The sequence below is a fragment of the Nycticebus coucang genome, chromosome 10, assembly GCF_027406575.1.
Source record: "Nycticebus coucang isolate mNycCou1 chromosome 10, mNycCou1.pri, whole genome shotgun sequence".
NCBI classification, from domain to species: domain Eukaryota; kingdom Metazoa; phylum Chordata; class Mammalia; order Primates; family Lorisidae; genus Nycticebus; species Nycticebus coucang.
The window spans coordinates 119,592,539-119,610,622 of NC_069789.1; the positions used below are offsets into that span (position 1 = coordinate 119,592,539).

General features: G+C 50.2%; 1 protein-coding gene across 2 annotated transcripts; it reads left to right on the plus strand.

Annotated features, from left to right (window-relative positions):
• Positions 1-3,635: 3,635 nt before the first annotated feature.
• GPR4 (G protein-coupled receptor 4) lies at positions 3,636-14,438 on the plus strand. 2 transcript variants are annotated; one of them, XM_053607107.1, is made up of 2 exons: positions 3,636-3,752; positions 12,411-14,438. In XM_053607107.1, the coding sequence occupies exon 2, from the start codon at positions 13,205-13,207 to the stop codon at positions 14,300-14,302; it is 1,098 nt and encodes a 365-aa protein (XP_053463082.1). In that variant the 5' UTR covers positions 3,636-3,752; positions 12,411-13,204; the 3' UTR covers positions 14,303-14,438. The 2 variants fall into 2 exon arrangements, with proteins under 2 accessions (XP_053463082.1, XP_053463083.1); XM_053607108.1 differs by having other exon boundaries at positions 3,708-3,816.
• The last annotated feature ends 3,646 nt before the right edge of the window (positions 14,439-18,084 follow it).

The window sequence follows — 18,084 nt, forward strand, 5'->3', positions numbered from 1 at the left end:
GTGGACAGAGACCAAGGAACCATCAGGGAGGGCTTCCTGGAGGGGATGACAGATCTCAACACTGAAGGCTGAATAATAAATGAACCAGGTAGGCTTGGCGCCTGTGGCTCAAGCGGCTAAGGCGCCAGCCATATACACCTGTGCTGGGGGTCTCAAATCCAGCCCGGGCCTGCCAAACAACAATGATGACTGCAACCAGGCATTGTGGTGGGTGCCTGTAGTCCCAGCTACTTGGGAGGTGGAGGCAGGAGAATCGCTTGAGCCCAGGAGTTGGAGGTTGCTGTGTGCTGTGGTGCCACGGCACTCTACCAGGGCAACAGCTTGAGTCTCAAAAGCAAAGAACCAGGTAAAGTGTGGGGAGTGTTCCAGGTGGAAATTTTGATAGTTATCTGCTCCCTCCCTACTCTTATTCCTCCCCAAATTGTGACAAGGTGTCCTCTGGGCTCTAGCAGCCTCCTGGACCTTGTCCCATTTTTGACTGCTCTGGAGTGTCACTGTTGGAGATCATAGGCGTGAGCCACAGTGCTGGTTTCTTCTTCTTCTTTTTTTGGCCGGGGCTGGTTTTGAACCTGTCACCTCTGGTATATGGGGCTGGTGCCCTACTCCTTTGAGCCACAGGTGCTGCCCCTAGCCTGCATCTTATACAGTCACGTTCTGCTATGCTCCAGCTATTTGAACTATTAGTACTACCCCTTCCCTGTGACATTGCATGCCTCTGAGACTTGCCTGTGCTGTCTCCTCTGCCCTCTCCCACACACCCACCCTCTCTGAACTTGTCCACCTGCGGAGCTCCACTTCAGGCAGCACTCAACAGCAATCCTATCACTCCAGCCTCACCCCCTAGGTTCCAGAGGTAAGTTTTCTGCTACTTTTGGGTCAAAACCGCCTTTCTCTCCTCCATCTTTAACTTTTTCCTCTTGTCCAAATTCTGGGGAGGTCGCCCAGCGCTGTTGAAGCATCCCTTTCACTGGGGCTCTCGGTGCTTTTTCGCCCCCTTGTGACCAGACTCGGATTTGCATGGAAAATGTGCCCAGAAAGTTACACTGGAAAAGTGCCGTTGATTCTCCACGTGCCCCTTCAGGGTCACTCTCAGCCTTCCCCACCCCCGCTTCTGGATCCTGGGAGATTGCCCTGTGTGGGCTCCATCCACAGGGTCAGCGGAGATAGCTCAGGGAATAATTTATTTCCTGGGCCCCTCCCTGCATCCTGCCGTCTGCCAGAGGCAGCGGTCCCTTATTCAGAACTAGGGCTCCTCTCCCAACTCAATGTGTCACTGGAAAGTGGTAACAAGTTTCCCCCCTGTGTCTTCTGCCCCAGGGGTGGTACTGCTGGGCTAATCCCTGGTGCTGACCCATACTTTGAGGGTTCCTCTACACTGCCCGCTCCTCTACAAACTATCCCTTCATAAATGCTTCCAGTTACACACTTTCAGTGTTTCTGCCAGGACCCTAACAGAATCGCAGCATAAACTTAGGTAGGGAGAGAAGGGAATCCTAACTAATGGTACCAATGGGCACTCGGAATTTCTCATTAGGAGGAATTTGGGATGACCAAGAGGTTGATAGGAGAGGTGTAGGCATCTTGTCTTGAAGCTGTTGGATTTATACTGGTTATTTAGGGGAGAGGCTAAAGCCTCATGACCCCCCCCCCATTCTTGGAACTGTCCTTGACAGCTTGAGAGACTAGAAAGCAAAAAGTCCTTTATTTCTGTATGTGTAGTATGGGTCCTTGGTTAACCTCACTTTCTTTCTCTCAAGATTCCGTAGAGGAAGGTGGTAATATGACCCAGAAAGGTGAAGTCATCAGTCCAAGGCCCCACAGCAAATGATCATAATAATAGCTATCTAGCGCCTAATATAGCATAACAGCGCCTATGGCTCAAGCGGCTAAGATGCCAGCCACACACACCTAAGCTGGCAGGTTCAAATCCAGCCCAGGCCTGCCAAACAACAATGATGGCTACAGCCAAAAAATAGCCAGGCATTGTGGTGGGCACCTGTAGTCCCAGCTATCTGGGAGGCAGAGGCAGGAGAATTGCTTGAGCCCAGGAGTTGGAGGTTGCTGTGAGCTGTGATGCCATGGCGACAGCTTGAGGCCCTGTCTAAAAATAATAATAATAATAATATCTATGTTATCTTGTTTATTTTAAACTTTATTTATATGAAATTCTAGAACAGAAATAATCATGGGTGAAAAAATAAAGAGCAGAGTTGCTTCTGGGGGTAAAGCGGGGTGTATTGAAAAGGGGCACAGCATAGTATCCTGTGGTGATAGGAATGGCCTATGTTTTCATTTAGGTGTTTATTTACATATGTATCCATTTGTCACCATTCATTGTACTGTTCCTTAAGACCTGGCATCTTATTTTATTTTATCTATTTATTTTTAGATCTGGGCATTTTAATTTTAACTAATAATAAGCAAAAAAGAATTTGTGAACACAATAGCTGTCATTTTTTTTTGTAGAGACAGAATCTCACTGTACCGCCCTCGGGTAGAGTGCCATGGCGTCACACGGCTCACAGCAACCTCTAACTCTCGGGTTTACGTGATTCTCTTGCCTCAGCCTCCCGAGCAGCTGGGACTACAGGCGCCCGCCACAACGCCCGGCTATTTTCTTTGTTGCAGTTTGGCCAGGGCTGGGTTTGAACCCGCCACCCTTGGCATATGGGGCCGGCACCCTACTCACTGAGCCACAGGCACCGCCCAATACCTGTCATTTTTGAGTGCTATATGCTAGATTAATAATGAACTCTCACATCCAATTTATGAAGGATGATTATTATAATAATAGTTAAAAATTAAGCCAACATTAAAAAAAAAACCTAACGTTTTTTGGATTACTTACTATTCATTTATTCTCTCCCTGAAAACTATGTGTATTTCACACGTAGCATGTGCCACGCTGTCTTCCAGGCAACAGACACACAGCTGTGGACAAACCAGACATACAAAAAAATCATGCTCCTCCTAGTGGAAAGGCAGATAATTAGGAAAAAAGTGAAACAGAATGTTAGATGATGACAAGTTCTATGGGGCAAAGTGAAGCAGGGAGAAGAATGGGGAGTGTCGGTGGCATGTTCTACAGATTTGCTTGTATGGAGTCCAGTGAAATGGATCTTGAGTGTCTGCTTTGACCCAATGAGGAAACTGAGGCACCGAGTGAGTCCCTACCCTAAGGTCTGATCAAGAGGCAGGCTGAAACTACAAGCACCTTTCAGGGTGGCCCTGACCTTAGAGGTAGGGATATAACAGACCCATCCCCCACTCCAAGCATACAGTAGGTTGATGACCAGAAAGTTAGTGACTTAGGCTTGGGATCTCTAAGGGAGGAAATGGTTCAGCCCAGGGCGGGTCAGTGGGGGAGCTCCCTTAACCCCTAGAACTGAGGCTTGATAAAGTTGGAAGTGTGTGGTTACAGGGAGGGTAAGCATATGGGTTAATGAGGGGACCTTGCAGCTGGGGACTTCGAAGGATTTAGGGGTGTTCCAGCAGCTGGTGAGCTTTATCCAGGGCTGGAAGTCTTTAGAGGAAGCCTTAGAGGGGTTAAGGGGGAGCGGCAGAGGAGGGGTTAATGGGGGCGGGCCTGGCCAGGGCGGAGCGTTGGTTGGTCGCTCTGGCCGGGGGCGGGAGGAGTCGCCTCCGTCCTGCCCCGCAGGGGCGCCCGCTGGGTCCCCACACCGCCGCCGTCGAGCAGAGACTGGGTCGCGAGAGAGGCGCCGCCGCCCGCCCCGTCCAGCCGCCGTGTGCAGGTAGGCGCCGGTCCCGCCCCGCTCGTCCCCCTCGTCCCGCTCGCCGCTCGCTCTGCCACTCTCGGTCCGTGCCTGCGCATCGTGGGGCTGCTCCTCTCGGCCCCCTCAGGGGGTGTTGGTCCCTTCGTCGGCTACCTCAGTCTCCTATGTCGCCCCGGTGCCCACTTCCTCTCCCTGTGCCGGCTCTCCTTGTGTCTCTCTCTGGGTCTGTCTCCTTTCCTCTGCCTGGTGTCTGCGATGTCTCCGTATTGGGGGTCCCTCTGCCTCTGGACATGTCTCTCCTATGTCTCGGGATGCCCTTGTGTCTATTTCCTTCTCTCTAGGAAGGTCTCAGCCTGGTCTGTCTCTGCCTCTCTGTTTCCAAGTCCCTTCTCTCCCTGTGTGCCTCTCCCCAGTCTCCTGTGGGACCTCCAGTCTCTATGGATTTCTCTGTCTCTGTCTTGGTCTCTCCTGATCTCTGGGCATCTCTTTGCCCTTTCCCTTTCTGTCTCTCTGTCTCTGTCATTTTTCTATTGCTGTCTCTGCCTCTGCGTACCTTATGCCCTATTTTGGCACCTTCAGCCCCATAGTATCTCCTTCCCAATCCCCAGGCACCTCCCGTAACTTTCCTCTGGGGTGGGAAACTGTTTGGGAGTGGGGTAAGGGGCAGTAGAATTGTGACCTGGGAAAGCTATTCTAAGTGACACTATGACCCCTGTGCTCCCTTCACAGAATCACCCTACTGCTCCTGAGGTTGAGCCCACCCCACCCTCAATTTCAGGAATTCCTGGCTAGGGGGGTGAACTTCCTCCCCCACTTCCTCCCTTCCAGGATTTGGCTGGGTCACCATTAACTCTTATGTACTTAGTCCTCACTCCCCTCTTCCTTGAACTGGACACTTCCACCTCCCCTCAACCTGAGTGAGGGACAGCTCTCTGTGAAGCATGGTTGCAGGGAGTGTGTGTACACTAAGGCCAGATGTGCATTGGGGAATTTGTTTGGGGACACAGGTGGAGAGGATGGGGCTACACACCCCAAAACCCTCCCAGGGCCCACCACCAGCCCCACTTCTCCTGAACCCACAAAAAGTTCCCCCAGCTCTGTCTCTATGGATGACTCGACTTCAATTTGGGGTGAAAATAGGGAGAGTCTCCTTTGGGGGTGGAGGAGGATCCCACCAAGAGAGAGTGAGAGAATGATGGATTCTTGGAACTCTGAGAATCACATAATCAAGAACTCTCAGATGGAAGGACCCAGATGTAAGAATGATGAGAAGAGCAAACTGGGTATTTGAGATCCTTCAGATCAAAGGTTCTTGGAATATTCAAATCCTTCAATCCAAAAAGATTCGTGCTGAAATCTTGGCATTTTCCCGTGTTCAGTCCTCAGAGCTCCAAAGTGCTTGCAGAGTCATCTAGGCCAAGCTCCCTTGCCCCATTTTACAGATGGGGAAACTGAGGCCCAAGTCCCAGCAGTGAGTCAGCTCTAGGCTGTGGGGGTTGGGACTCCAGATCAACTGAAGCCCAAATCCAGAGAGCTGGCTTCTTTTGCTACCACTAAGTCGGATTAATTTGGGGAAGGAGGTCTGAGGTCTTCACATTGAGGAGGGAGAGGTGCCAGGATGATTATGAATGGCTGGAATCCAGAAGGGAGGGTTTAGAAGCAGAGAAGAGAAAATATTTCTAAAACCCTGGTGGTGGGGAGAGGGGGGGCAAGCATTGGTTTGGGTGGAAGGGGTGGAGTTTCAGAGAAGGAGGGAAGAGAGGAAGAGAGGTGGGGGGAGCCATGGATTAACTCCCGCCTGTGTCTCTAGACCCTCCCCATGAAGCCCACTGTTCCCTCAGGACAGGGCCTATAATTTGGTTTGTGTCTAGACAAATAATAACTCAGCTGGTGCGAGCAGGCAGAGATGAGGCAGGGCCCACTGGGCGCAGGGTAGGGGGGCAGCCTGGGCTCTGGCTCCCCCCCCCACAGTGAGAATTTAGGAGGCAGGTAGTGGTGGTGACTAACACCATTTCCCCATCCCTCATACCCACCCTGTCCCCATGAATCCATAGTATCTTAGAATTTTACACAATCTTAGAACACAGGCTGCTGGAATGTTAAAAAACAGAATAGATAGGGAGAAAAAAAAAGGAAGTGGGGCTCACTGTATTTAAACTATGTTCCCATTTCTGTGAAAAAGAAAAGGGAAATACGTATTCGTGTTTGCTGGGGAAAGATAAAAATCACCGCAAGTTTAATAATAGATTATGAAAGTCATACAATGTTAAAAAAAATCATAGAGCGTTCTAACAATAGAACTTTCAAATCTTGGAATGTGAGGCTCCTAGAATATTGGAACCTTAGAAGGGTAAACGCTAACAGAGCCACAATGATAATAATAATAGAACGGGAGAAGAGTAAAGCTCTAGAATGTTATAATAGAACATTAAACTGTGAACTGAACCAACAGAACTTGCGGATTTGAGAACCCTAGGAATCTAGAACGTCAGAGAGGAAGACTCTGGGGACTCTAGTGTCCCTTCTGGGCAGTGTGGGCGTGGGGGTCAGAGATCCCTTGGTAGAAATGGAGAAACTGAGACCCAGTGAGGCGGTCAGGGTGGCCTGACTGCCCCCTGGTTTCCTCCCAGCTGCCAGGGCACCAGGTGGGGAGCGAGGCATGGTGATCACATTTCGTCCCTAATGAGCAGACCGGAGCTGGCCAGTCCCTTGGGGCTGACAGGGGAGGGGGAAAGCTGAAGCCCACAGAGGAACAGGGAGGCAGCCTGGTGGCTTAGGGACAAGACTGGTGAGTGAATCAAGAGGTGGCAAGGGGCTGTGGGGGCTGTATCACCTCTCCCTCTTGTCCTCTCAACCCTCCAAGTCCTTCGGCCTTGCTGGATTTGGTGGGTGGCTGGTGAGGCCCAGGGACTTATCTGACCAGAGCAGCTGAGGCCCGAAGTGGGGGCTGGGTCTGATTAATCTTTCCTGTCCCCTACTGTCCCTCCACCCTTGGTCTTATTTCTCTTCCCTGACCTATCCTGACCCTCTGGAAAGGGCCAGCAGGGACCCAAGAGGGGGGCCTAAGAGGGTGGACAGAGAGCTTACAAGTGGGTTGTGAGATTTGGGAGTTTAGTCCCGTAACCCAGCACAAGTAAGGATGACAACTTTGCTTCCAACCAGAGAGGGTCTTGATGTAGATAGGGTGGAGAGCTGAGCAAGAGAACTAGGTGATGGAAGGTCACTTCCTTTTTTTGTGTTGAAAAGTATCTTCTAGCAGATTCTCAAGGAGATCTGAGACCCCTTCTTCCCCCAGAGGTACATGAAAAAAATTACAGAGTGCAGGAAGAGAGGAGAAAAAACATTCAGGCAGGGGGAGCTATTCAGCTAAGGGTGACAGAAGGGTCTGCCCAGTCTTGACACATCATGTAGCTTAGACAACTGCTTCGCTGCTCTGGGCCTCAGTTTTCCCATCTGTACCTGGAAGAGGTCAGGAATTGCCTCCTGCCCCCAACTGTCACACACAGGCCCATTGCATTGTGATATTCCAAGAGACTAAGGTTCTCTGCTGACTTTTGGGGGTTTGATGGCCAGCAGATTTTAGGTAGGGGAGAAGAGGTGTGGTCTGAGAACCCCTCTCCCAGGACCAGCATCCCCAAGACAGAGGAGGGTTGAGTAGGAGGGAGGGGTGAGCGCCTGGCTGGTTCCCCTGCAGGAAATTAGCAATGAGAAGTGTATTTCCTCTGGCTGCAGGAAATGTCTCCTGCCTCTGTACCAGCTCCTGCCTCAGCCAAGCCCTAGGGGTCAACAGAAGGGACTCCCAGCATTCTCAGTAGGTGCCTCCCCCCATTAAGAACAGATTCATTTTGGGCGGCACCTGTGGCTCAGTGGGTAGGGCGCTGATCCCCTATACCGAGGGTGGTGGGCTCAAACCCGGCCCCAGCCGAATTGCAACAAAAAATATAGCCAGGCATTGTGGTGGGCGCCTGTGGTCCCAGTTACTCGGGAGGCTGAGGCAAGAGAGTCGCTTAGGTCCAGGAGCTGGAGGTTGCTGTGAGCTGTGTGATGCAACGGCACTCTATGGAGGGCGACAAAGTGAGACTCTGTCTCTAAAAAAAAAGAACTGGTTCATTTCTTGTCTCAGCCCTTGAAATAATAATTATTCGGGCGGCACCTGTGGCTCAGTCGGTAAGGCGCCGGCCCCATATACCGAGGGTGGTGGGTTCAAACCCGGCCCCGGCTGAACTGCAACCAAAAAAAATAGCCGAGCATTGTGGCGGGCGCCTGTAGTCCCAGCTACTTGGGAGGCTGAGGCAAGAGAATCGCTTAAGCCCAGGAGTTGGAGGTTGCTGTGAGCTGTGTGATGCCATGGCACTCTACCGAGGGCCATAAAGTGAGACTCTGTCTCTACAAAAAAAAAAAAAAAAAACCCAAAAAACAAACAAACAAAAAAAGTATTCAAAAATACTGCAATTTTAGGGATGATATCACATTCTACCAAAGATTTTCATATCTTTGATGTGATTAGTATAAAGGTTATGTTCCCCTGTATAGAAGGAGAAACTGAGGCTCCTGAAGGAGAAATAGTTCCCTTAGTGTCACAGGAAGAAGGGGGTAGAAATACTGAGGGGCAGAGAGAGAAGAAGAAAGAGAAAGGAGGACAGGGGAGAGGCATTTCAGTGACTCTGGGTGGGACATTGCAATTTGGAGGGATCAAATCTCACTGTTTTAGCCAAGAGTAAACCCCTACTCTTTGCATCTCCACAGCCTAGAAGCCTCTGTCCAGGAGCCTCAGGCCTGAGCTCTGCCTCTGAGGCCCCCAGAGGGGGTAGGACTTACTGAGCAGGACTCAGCCCTGACCTTTCAGAGTCAATTATAAAGCACAGATTCTATGCTTTTCATCTCTGCCCTGCCCGCCTCGTCCCCTGGGTCCTTCTCACCCTGTCTGAGCCTGAGCTGGAGGTGGTGCTGCCTCATGCAGAGAGGCTTCTGCAAAGCTTCTGGACTGACTTCTGTGTGCAGTCATTTATCGAGCACCTACTGTATTCTGGACCTGTCAGGGTGCTGAGCCTACAGCAGAGAGAAGATACACAGAGTCCTTGCCATCCTAGAAAAAAATCCATTCTAGACAGAGAGACAGACAGATAAGATTCAAGGTGATTCGAGGAGAGGGTCCTGGAAGGGAGTTGGGCAGGACTTTGGGTGGAGAATGACTCCCTGAGGAAGTGAGAGAGGTGAGTGGGCTGGTCTTAAAATGTGAAGGAAGAATGTTCCAGGGAGGAAGGGGGGAGGTGGGCGGAGGGAGGGTGATTGGTGGGATTACACCTGCGGTGCATCTTACAAGGGTATATGAGAACCTTAGTAAATGTGGAATGTAAATGTCTTAACACAATAACTAAGAAAATGCCAGGAAGGCTATGTTAACCAGTGTGATGAAAATATGTCAAATGGTCTATAAAACCAGTGTATGGTGCCCCATGATCGCATTAATGTACACAGCTATCATTTAATAAAAAAAAAAAAAGAAGAATGTTCCAGACAGAAGGAATAAGTGCAAAGATTTTGAGGCTGGAAAGGTCATTTGTTGAGCTTGCTGGGGCACAGAGGACACGTGGGCAGGGTCCACGTGCTGCCCTGGATGGTCAGGCAGAACCTTTTCACCTGGACAAGGAGTTTGGTTTTTACTGCAGGTCCATTTGGAAGCCACTGGAGCATTTCAAGCAGAGAAGCAACAAGAGCTGATTTCCATGTTAGAAAGATCTTTCTGGCTGCCATGCGGGAAGTGAGTTGGAGGAAGCCAGAGTGGCAGCCAGGAAAAGCAGTGTCTATGCTACTACAAAGGTCAAAACAAGCCGTGATGGTGGTGCAGAGGGGACAGTGGCAGGGGGTTTAGAGACACACACAGATACAAGATTCAGTTTTCTCATCTGTTCAATAGACTCAAATAGTAGTTTTCTTTTTCTTTCTTTCTTTTTTTTTTTTTTTTTTTTTTGTAGGGACAGAGTCTCACTTTATCACCCTAGGTAGAGTGTGGTGGTGTCACACAGCTCACAGCAACCTCCAACTCCTGGGCTTAGGTGATTCTTTTGCCTCAGCCTCTCAAGTAGCTGGGACTACAGGCACCTGCCACAGTGACCGGCTATTTTTCTGTTGCAGTTTGGCCGGGGCCAGGCTTGAACCCGCCACCCTCGGTATATGGGGCCAGCGCCCTCAACTGAGCCGCAGGCGCCACTTTTCTTTTTCTTTCTTTCTTTTTTTTTTTTTTGATATAGCGTCTCACTTTGTCACTGCCCCCGTTAGAGTGCTATGGCATCATAACTCACAGTAACCTCAGACTTCTGGGCTCAAGAGATTCTCTTGCCTCAGCCTCCCAAGTACCTAGGACTACAGACACCTGCCACAACGCCCGGCTATTTTTAGAGGCAGAGTCTCATTCTTGCTCAGGCCTGTCTCAAACCTGTGAACTCAGGTGATCTGCCCACCTTGGCCTTCCAGAGTGCTGGGATTACAGGCATGAGCCACTGTGCCCAGAACTTTTTTGTTTTGTTTTCTTTATTTCTTTATTTTTATTTTTTATTTTATTTTATTATTTTATTATTTTTTTTTTTTGAGACAGAGCCTCAAGCTGTCGCCCTGGGTTGAGTACCGTGGCATCACAGCTCACAGCAACCTCCAACTCCTGGGCTCAGGCGATTCTCCTGCCTCTGCCTCCCAAGTAGCTGGGACCACAGGCACCTGCCACAACGCCCGGTTATTTTTTGGTTGCAGTCGTCATTGTTGTTTGGCGGGCCCTGGCTGGATTCGAACCCACCAGCTCAGGTGTATGTGGCTGGCGCCTTAGCTGCTTGAGCCACAGGCGTCGAGCCTATTTTTAATTTTTTTTTTGAGACAGAGTCTCACTTTGTCATCCTGGGTAGAGAGTCATGGCATCATAGCTCACAGCAACCTCAAGCTAGTGGGCTTGAGCAGTCCTCTTGCCTCAGCTTCCTGCGTACCTGAGACTATAGTCATACACCACGATCACTGGCTAATTTTTTCTATTTTTAGCAGAGATGAGGTCTCACTCTTGCTTAGGCTGATCTCAAGGTCCTGAGCTCAAGCAATCCACCTGCCTCAGACTCCCAGAGTGGTAGGATTACAGGTGTGAGCCACACCACCCAGCAATAACTAGTGGTTTTCAAAGTTCATCTTAGGGATTCCCACTTCATTTCACCCAGAGCACAGGGCAGCTTATCTTTTTCACTTAGATTGGGTTTCCAATTAAGTGAAATAACCCAGCAATAACTAGTGGTTTTCAAAGTTCATCTTAGGGATTCCCACTTCATTTCACTCAGAGCACAGAGCATCTTATCTTTTTCACTTAGATTGGGTTTCCAATTAAGATTCTGTATTTTTTTTTTTGAGACAGAGTTTCACTTATTAACCCTCGGTAGAGTGCTGTGCTGTCATAGCTCATAGCAACCTCCAAATCCTTGGGCTTAGGCGATTCTCTTGCCTCAGCCTCCCGAGTAGCTGGGATTACAGGTGCCCGCCACAACACCTGGCTGCTTTTTTTGTTGTTGCAGTTTGTCCAGGGCTGGGTTTGAACCCACCACCCTCGGTATATGGGGCCAGCGCGTTATTCACTGAGCCACAGGTGCTGTCCAAGATTCTGTTTTTTTAAAAAAGGTTTTACATCCAAAAAAAACTAAACATGTGCTGACACCTTGCTGTAATGGCTCCCAAAGGTACCTGTGAGTCAGGACTTCACTCTCCTCTCTGGGGCTTCTTTATCCTATGCTTATGGATATTTTGAGAGGGGCAACAGGCCCAAGGCTCTCACTCAGGAAAATTGGAGGGGAAAGGGAAGAGGGAGTAAAGGGAGGGTCCCCCCAGGGGAGGAGACTGCTGGCTCTGACCCTAGGGCTTCCCCTTGCTCCCCAGCTTTGAACTTGACCGAATCCAGCATCTCCTCCTCTCTCCCCTTTCTCTCTGCAGCTATGGCTCCCAGTCCCAGCTGTCAGCCCATGGCCCTTTTCTAACTGGTTATTCTCGAGCGAGAATTGAGCCCAAGCTGGAGAAAAAGGCTAAGGGTGAAGATTTTCCCTCTTCAGTTATCAGGACCTTGGACAGGTCTCAGAAATGCTCTGTGCCTCAGTTTGCCAAATAAGGACAATACCTTCTTCACAGGGTTATTGAAACTTTCAGTGAAACAATACACATAAACGTGCTTAGAATTGGGTCTGCTATGTGGTAGGGCTCAATAAACTTTAGCTGTCATCACCATTGTCAAGAATGGGATGTCCTGGGTTAGGAGTAGAAGGCTGGCTGGTCCCAGCCCTGGTCCCACCTCTGCCCTGCTGTTCATCCTTAAGGAGGTGTCCCTGCCTCTGTGGGCCCTTCTCCTTCTTTGTGACTTGGTAGGGTTGCATTACTCTGAAATTTCCAGAAGCATATTTATACTTGTGGCAGTTTTACAGTTTCTGGAAGAAAGTTCTAAAATCTGAGCTGGGTCTTTATTTTAACATGTATCAGGAAAAAAATATGCCTGGGACCTCAAATCTGTGTTCCCAGAGATCTGCTACTTAGGATAGGACTCAAGTAGGCATTATTAGGGTGTCCACCCTTGTGGTTCACAGAAACATGGGGTGAGGGATATAGGGAGAGGAGGGCAGGGATGTCCATGACTCCCCTCACTGCTGTCTTCTCTCCCCACAGGCACTGCAGAGTCAGCTGTGAACGGGGGCTGTGAGGTGAGGCCACTTCATCCAGCCCTTCTGACCAGACCAGGACCAAGCCAAGTTGCTCCCCTACCACCTTCAAATTCCCCCTTATGCCCCAAACCCTCCTCTGATCTAGCCCTTACTCACCTCCTTTCTGTTTCCTAAAAACCCTTCCCACGGTCCCCTAACTGAGCCTTTTCTCCATCCACATCTTCTCCCTCACCCACCCAGGACACTTCCTTTTCTGCAATCACCTCATTGGGTACCTTACTTATTTCCTCTTATCATGCTGGTGTCCTAGGAGATGCCAGCACTCTCACCTGCATCCCCAGCTGTAGTTTGTCTTCTCTCAACACTGTCTTGTATATTTACTGTGTCATGTAGAACATTCCCCACTATCACTGTTACTTCAACCCCACCACATTCTCCATGAACGTATCTGTGCCATAACACACCTGGGTCAATTGTGTGTCACTCCCATATTCCCTCATTTATATCCTGATTAGGTCTCTAAACACCCCCTTGACAGAGCTCTTTATTAATCCACCGTTTAAACATCCCTCCTGTTGTCTGTCACTCTATCCCGCCCCTAGCCTTTCCAGCTCAAGCTCTACCCTTCTCTGCTCAGCCTGCCCCTTGATTCACAATCATCTTCCTCTCTTCCCTGTGGACTGCCTCCTACCATGTTCCCTTGAGCCTCTAAGGAAGGGGCTCACGGGGCCCCATGGCCTCCCGCTCCCCGTGGCCCCATAGCCCCCGTGGGCCAGGGGAAGCACCTCGAAAGCCCCAATGCCGAGGATGGGCAACCGCACGTGGGAGGGCTGCCATGTGGACTCGCGTGTGGACCACCTCTTCCCACCGTCCCTCTACATCTTCGTCATCGGCGTGGGGCTGCCTACAAATTGCCTGGCTCTGTGGGCAGCTTACCGCCAGGTGCGTCAGCGCAACGAGCTGGGGGTCTACCTGATGAACCTCAGCATCGCCGACCTGCTGTACATCTGCACGCTGCCGCTGTGGGTCGACTACTTCCTGCACCACGACAACTGGATCCACGGTCCCGGCTCCTGCAAGCTCTTCGGGTTCATCTTCTATACCAACATCTACATCAGTATCGCCTTCCTCTGCTGCATCTCAGTGGACCGTTACCTGGCTGTGGCCCACCCACTGCGCTTTGCCCGCCTGCGCCGTGTCAAGACGGCAGTGGCTGTGAGCTCCGTGGTCTGGGCCACGGAGCTGGGCGCCAACTCTGCACCTCTGTTCCATGACGAGCTCTTCCGGGACCGCTACAACCACACCTTCTGCTTTGAGAAGTTCCCAATGGAAGGCTGGGTGGCCTGGATGAACCTCTACCGGGTCTTTGTGGGGTTCCTCTTCCCATGGGCTCTCATGCTGCTGTCCTACAGAGGCATCCTACGGGCTGTGAGGGGCAGCGTATCCACCGAGCGCCAGGAGAAGGTCAAGATCAAGCGGTTGGCCCTCAGCCTCATCGCCATCGTGCTGGTCTGCTTCGCGCCCTACCACGTGCTCCTGCTCTCACGCAGCGCTGTCTACCTGGGCCGCCCCTGGGACTGTGGCTTTGAGGAGCGCGTGTTCTCGGCCTACCACAGCTCTCTGGCATTCACCAGCCTCAACTGTGTGGCTGACCCCATCCTCTACTGCCTGGTTAACGAGGGCGCCCGCAGCGATGTGGCCAAGGCCCTGCACAACCTGCTCCACTTCCTGGCCAGTGACAAGCCCCAAGAGATGGCCAATGCCTCCCTCACCCTTGAGACCCCCCTCACTTCCAAGAGGAACAGCTCAGCCAAAGCCTTGGCTGCCAGCTGGGCAGCCTCTCCACCCTGCCAGGGGGACCAGGTGCAGCTAAAGATGCTGCAGTCAGCACAGTGAACCCAAATGGTGCAGAGCTCCCAATCCTCCAATCTCATCCTACAGTCCCTCTTTCCTGGTCTGGTGTATACAAATTGTATGTAAATAAGGTTGTTTTAATATTCTTAAGAATACAAGAAAGTAGGAAAAGAGTGAGGTTAGTGTGTTAGGTCAGCCATCATCCTCCACCATGACCCTCCTAACAATTCCTTATAACTGTGCCCAGTCCTCTGGTGCTAGTGACACAGCAGTGACAGCGACAAATGACAGCCCTGGCTCTTCCCTCCTGGGCTCCCAGACCCCATCACAGTCTGATGGTCATAGAAGGTTTCCTGGAGGAAGGGACAAATAAATTAAGTTAAATATGTGGTTTCCAGAAGGTAAAGATAAAAAAACAGAAAAACAAATTTTTCCAATGAAAGTGTAGAAGTCTGTGATTTGAGGGAAAAGTGGAAGGATAAATTCACTGTTATGTTTACCTTTGGAAAGCCCCCTGATCCAGGTCATACCAGGGAGAGAGTATGAGACAGAACAATTTTAAGTTTCTAGATAAACACTGTTCTCCAAGTCAGGACTGAGGATGAAGAGGGAGAATGTTGGAATCCAAGTGAAGGGCAATCAAGGAAGACTGCCTGGAGGAGGAATAAGTAAGGCAGGCTTGGGAAAGAGGCTTAGTACAAGAACAGTATCTATTCATTCACTCAACAGAGATTTATGCCTGGCACTGTGTTGGATTTGGGATGGGAATACAGTAATGACTAAGACATCCCTGGCCTTGCCCTCACAGGGCTAATGATAAACAGTAAATAAAAATAAATATAATGTTTGGAATTGCTAAATGTAAAGGGGAAAAATAAAGCCAGTTGAGGGGACAAAGAGTGACTCAGCCTGATCTAAATAAGGACAGAAGAGGGCTCATTGAGGTGGCTTTCAAGCAAAGATCTGAAGGAGGTGAGATGGTCAGCCCTGTGGCTGTCACAGGAAGAGCAGAGGGAACAGCAGGTTAAAGGCCCTAGGATAAGAGTGTGTCTGATTTTTGAGGGACAATAGGTAAAGCACTGTGGCAAGGGCAGAGGTGGGGAGGATGAGAGGGATGGGAGATGAGAATGGAGAGCGCAGTGTGGGGCCACTGAGAACTTTGCCTTTTTCTGTGATATAAATGGGAGTTTAGCAGAGGACAGATGCAATTTCACTTAAATATTAACAGGACCCTGCTAGCTGCTGAGTGGGGAACAGAATATGGAAGATAAAGGCAGCCAGGAGCCCAGTTAGGTGATGATTACAATAGTCCAGGCAGGAGGTGCTGGTGGCTGGACGGGATGGTGGTGGTGGATTGATCATGTACCAGTGGTCAGTTTTAGGGTATATTTTGTAGGACTACTTTGATTAGAGGAAGCACAGGGACCTATGGGATTATGTAATATAAGCCCCTTGCCCATTCTGGGAAAAGGGTGACCAAGGAGCCTGCGGAAAGAGCCTCTGGGAAGAATCCCAGGACCTAGGCCAAGATGGTCAACAGAGAAGCTGAGAGACTAGTCCAAGGTTAAATGGTTGGTGAGTCAGCGCTGGGCCAATCCTGGGCTCCCTCTTCTCTCCCCATCTCTGCCTCTCTTCCCACGCCCTGGAGTGACCAAGGCTGCCTGCTCTAGCTGATGGTTTCCCCTCCCAACCCTGGCCTCAGGGGTCACCAGGAATGGACATCATTCCTTACCAGGCTGAAGAGCAGGGGAAAGCACCCGCTTTGGACAGGCTTCATTCTTCCAGGAAAGTCTCCTCCTCCCTTCTTCCTCCCTATGTGTAAACAGGCTCCTGAAATGTGCAGATCCTCTTACACACACACACACACACACACACACACACACACTTGCTCCAGAAGTTTCCAGAAAGGTTCCTGGAAAGGCTTCTCCGACAAAGGAAGAGGAGAGAGGAGAGAAATGGGAAAAAAATGCACTTAATGTGGAAAACGATTGGTGGGGGTAGGAAGCAGAGGGGTTGCAGAGATGCAGGAATTCTGAGCTTTGGTATTAGGAGCTGGAGAAGAGAGGGAGCCCTGGGATCTGGGAGGCCTAAGTGCTATAAAGCTGCTGGGACAGAGATGGACAGGCCAGAAACTTTTTGAACATGTCCCCTTGCAAAATCAGATGAAAGCCTGGACAGCACCCTATCCCACCAAATGCTCATTCCCATTCATTCAACACATATTTATTGAGCACCTACTGTGTGTCAAGCATCGTCTAAAAGCTGAGGAAATAGCAGTGGATTATACTGAAAAATGTCATATACAAGTTTGGAAGTTTCCTCAATCCCTCATGCAGGTCTTCAGCCCCACAGTAGGTCTTTGGGCCCCAGGCTAAGATCCTTAGGGATCAGGAGAAAGCCCTGGTCTGCAACTCAAGAAATCCCAATCTCTGAAATTTTAGGCAAATCCCTTTCATCCTCTGGCCTCATTCAGCCTGTCTGTAAAATAAGAGGGTTGGTCCCAAGTGGATTATGAACCTTAAATAGGGCCTGTTCTTTCACACTTTCAATCCAGAAGGGATCCCAGGAAGAGGTTGTTTTTACACAATCTTGACATTCTTAGAAATTTAGAGTATCTGGGTACACACACACATCAGCACCATCATTACAGGTGAAGAAACTTGGGTCCCTTGGTGACAGACATTTGACAAAGGACATTCAGAGAGTCAGAGTGGATGCCAAGGAAAACCCAGGGTCTCCTGACTTGTGTGTGTCTCCTGTGTATGTTTCCTCCTACACACCATTTCTCTGTCCCTCCATCTTCTGTTCTTCCCTTCTCCTAGAATCTCTCAATTACCCACTAGCACTCTCTCATCCAGGAATTTCTCTTAACCTCTTCCTAACATTGTTTATATGATTTTGTTCTCTGCTGGGTAAGGGAAGACAGTCTGGGACATGTCCTTAAACTCCTTCCTGAGCCAGCTCCCTGGGGATCCTACCCGCTAATGGAGGAAGTGGGGCTGCTTGAGAACGGGTATAGTCTTATTACCCAAGACGTTGGACAAGCAATCTTTGCAGGCTGAGGAACCTGTTTGCCAGCGCCCTGCCCCTCTCTGGGCCTCAGTCTCCTCATCTGGGGAAAGGGTTGGATTAGATGCTCCCAGTGGTGAAATGCACCCTTTCGCTGGAGTTAGCAACAACAATGCCGATACCCGTACAGCAAGCAGGGCTGTTTTACTGAGTGCTTACTACGCGACTGCACCATTCTAAGCACTTAACAGAGTTCACTCATTATACTTTACACTCAAGATTCGCGTGCAGGCCTCACAACAATCCAGTAAGGCAAATGTTATTACGATTCTCCTTTTGTAAGGTAGTCATGCTGAAGTCCAGAAAGGTTAAGTCACTCGTCTAATATTACCCAGCGAGTAAATGGCGGAGCTGGATTCCAGCCACGGTCGGAAATAACTACGTAGCCAGTTTCGTCTTATTCCCAGTGAGGGCGCTAACCTGCGAAGGAAGGTGTACCTGGGATTTATTAGACCTAATGAGGACTAAAAGCCTCCTCTGGCTAGGGAAGCCGAGTCGGTACGTGACATCACGAAGGAACAATGACATCAAACAACGCGGGCGTGGGAATCCATCCACACTCTCGCAAGCAGCCGTTTAACGGCACCGCCTCCTGACTGTCTCACTTCCGCGAATATTTGCATATTCGGCAACGGACATAGGGACGCCAGCTTCGACGCGGTGACGTCAGGGAATACCTCTGAAATCCCTCCCCCGAGCGCGCGTCCATCCGTACGCACGCACGGCCACGTGAGGCGGGGGAGGAGTGGCGAGAT

Bases quoted from the DNA above. Each gene is read 5' to 3' on its own strand.
- GPR4 (XM_053607107.1), top strand. From the start codon at position 13,205: ATGCCGAGGATGGGCAACCGCACGTGGGAGGGCTGCCATGTGGACTCG.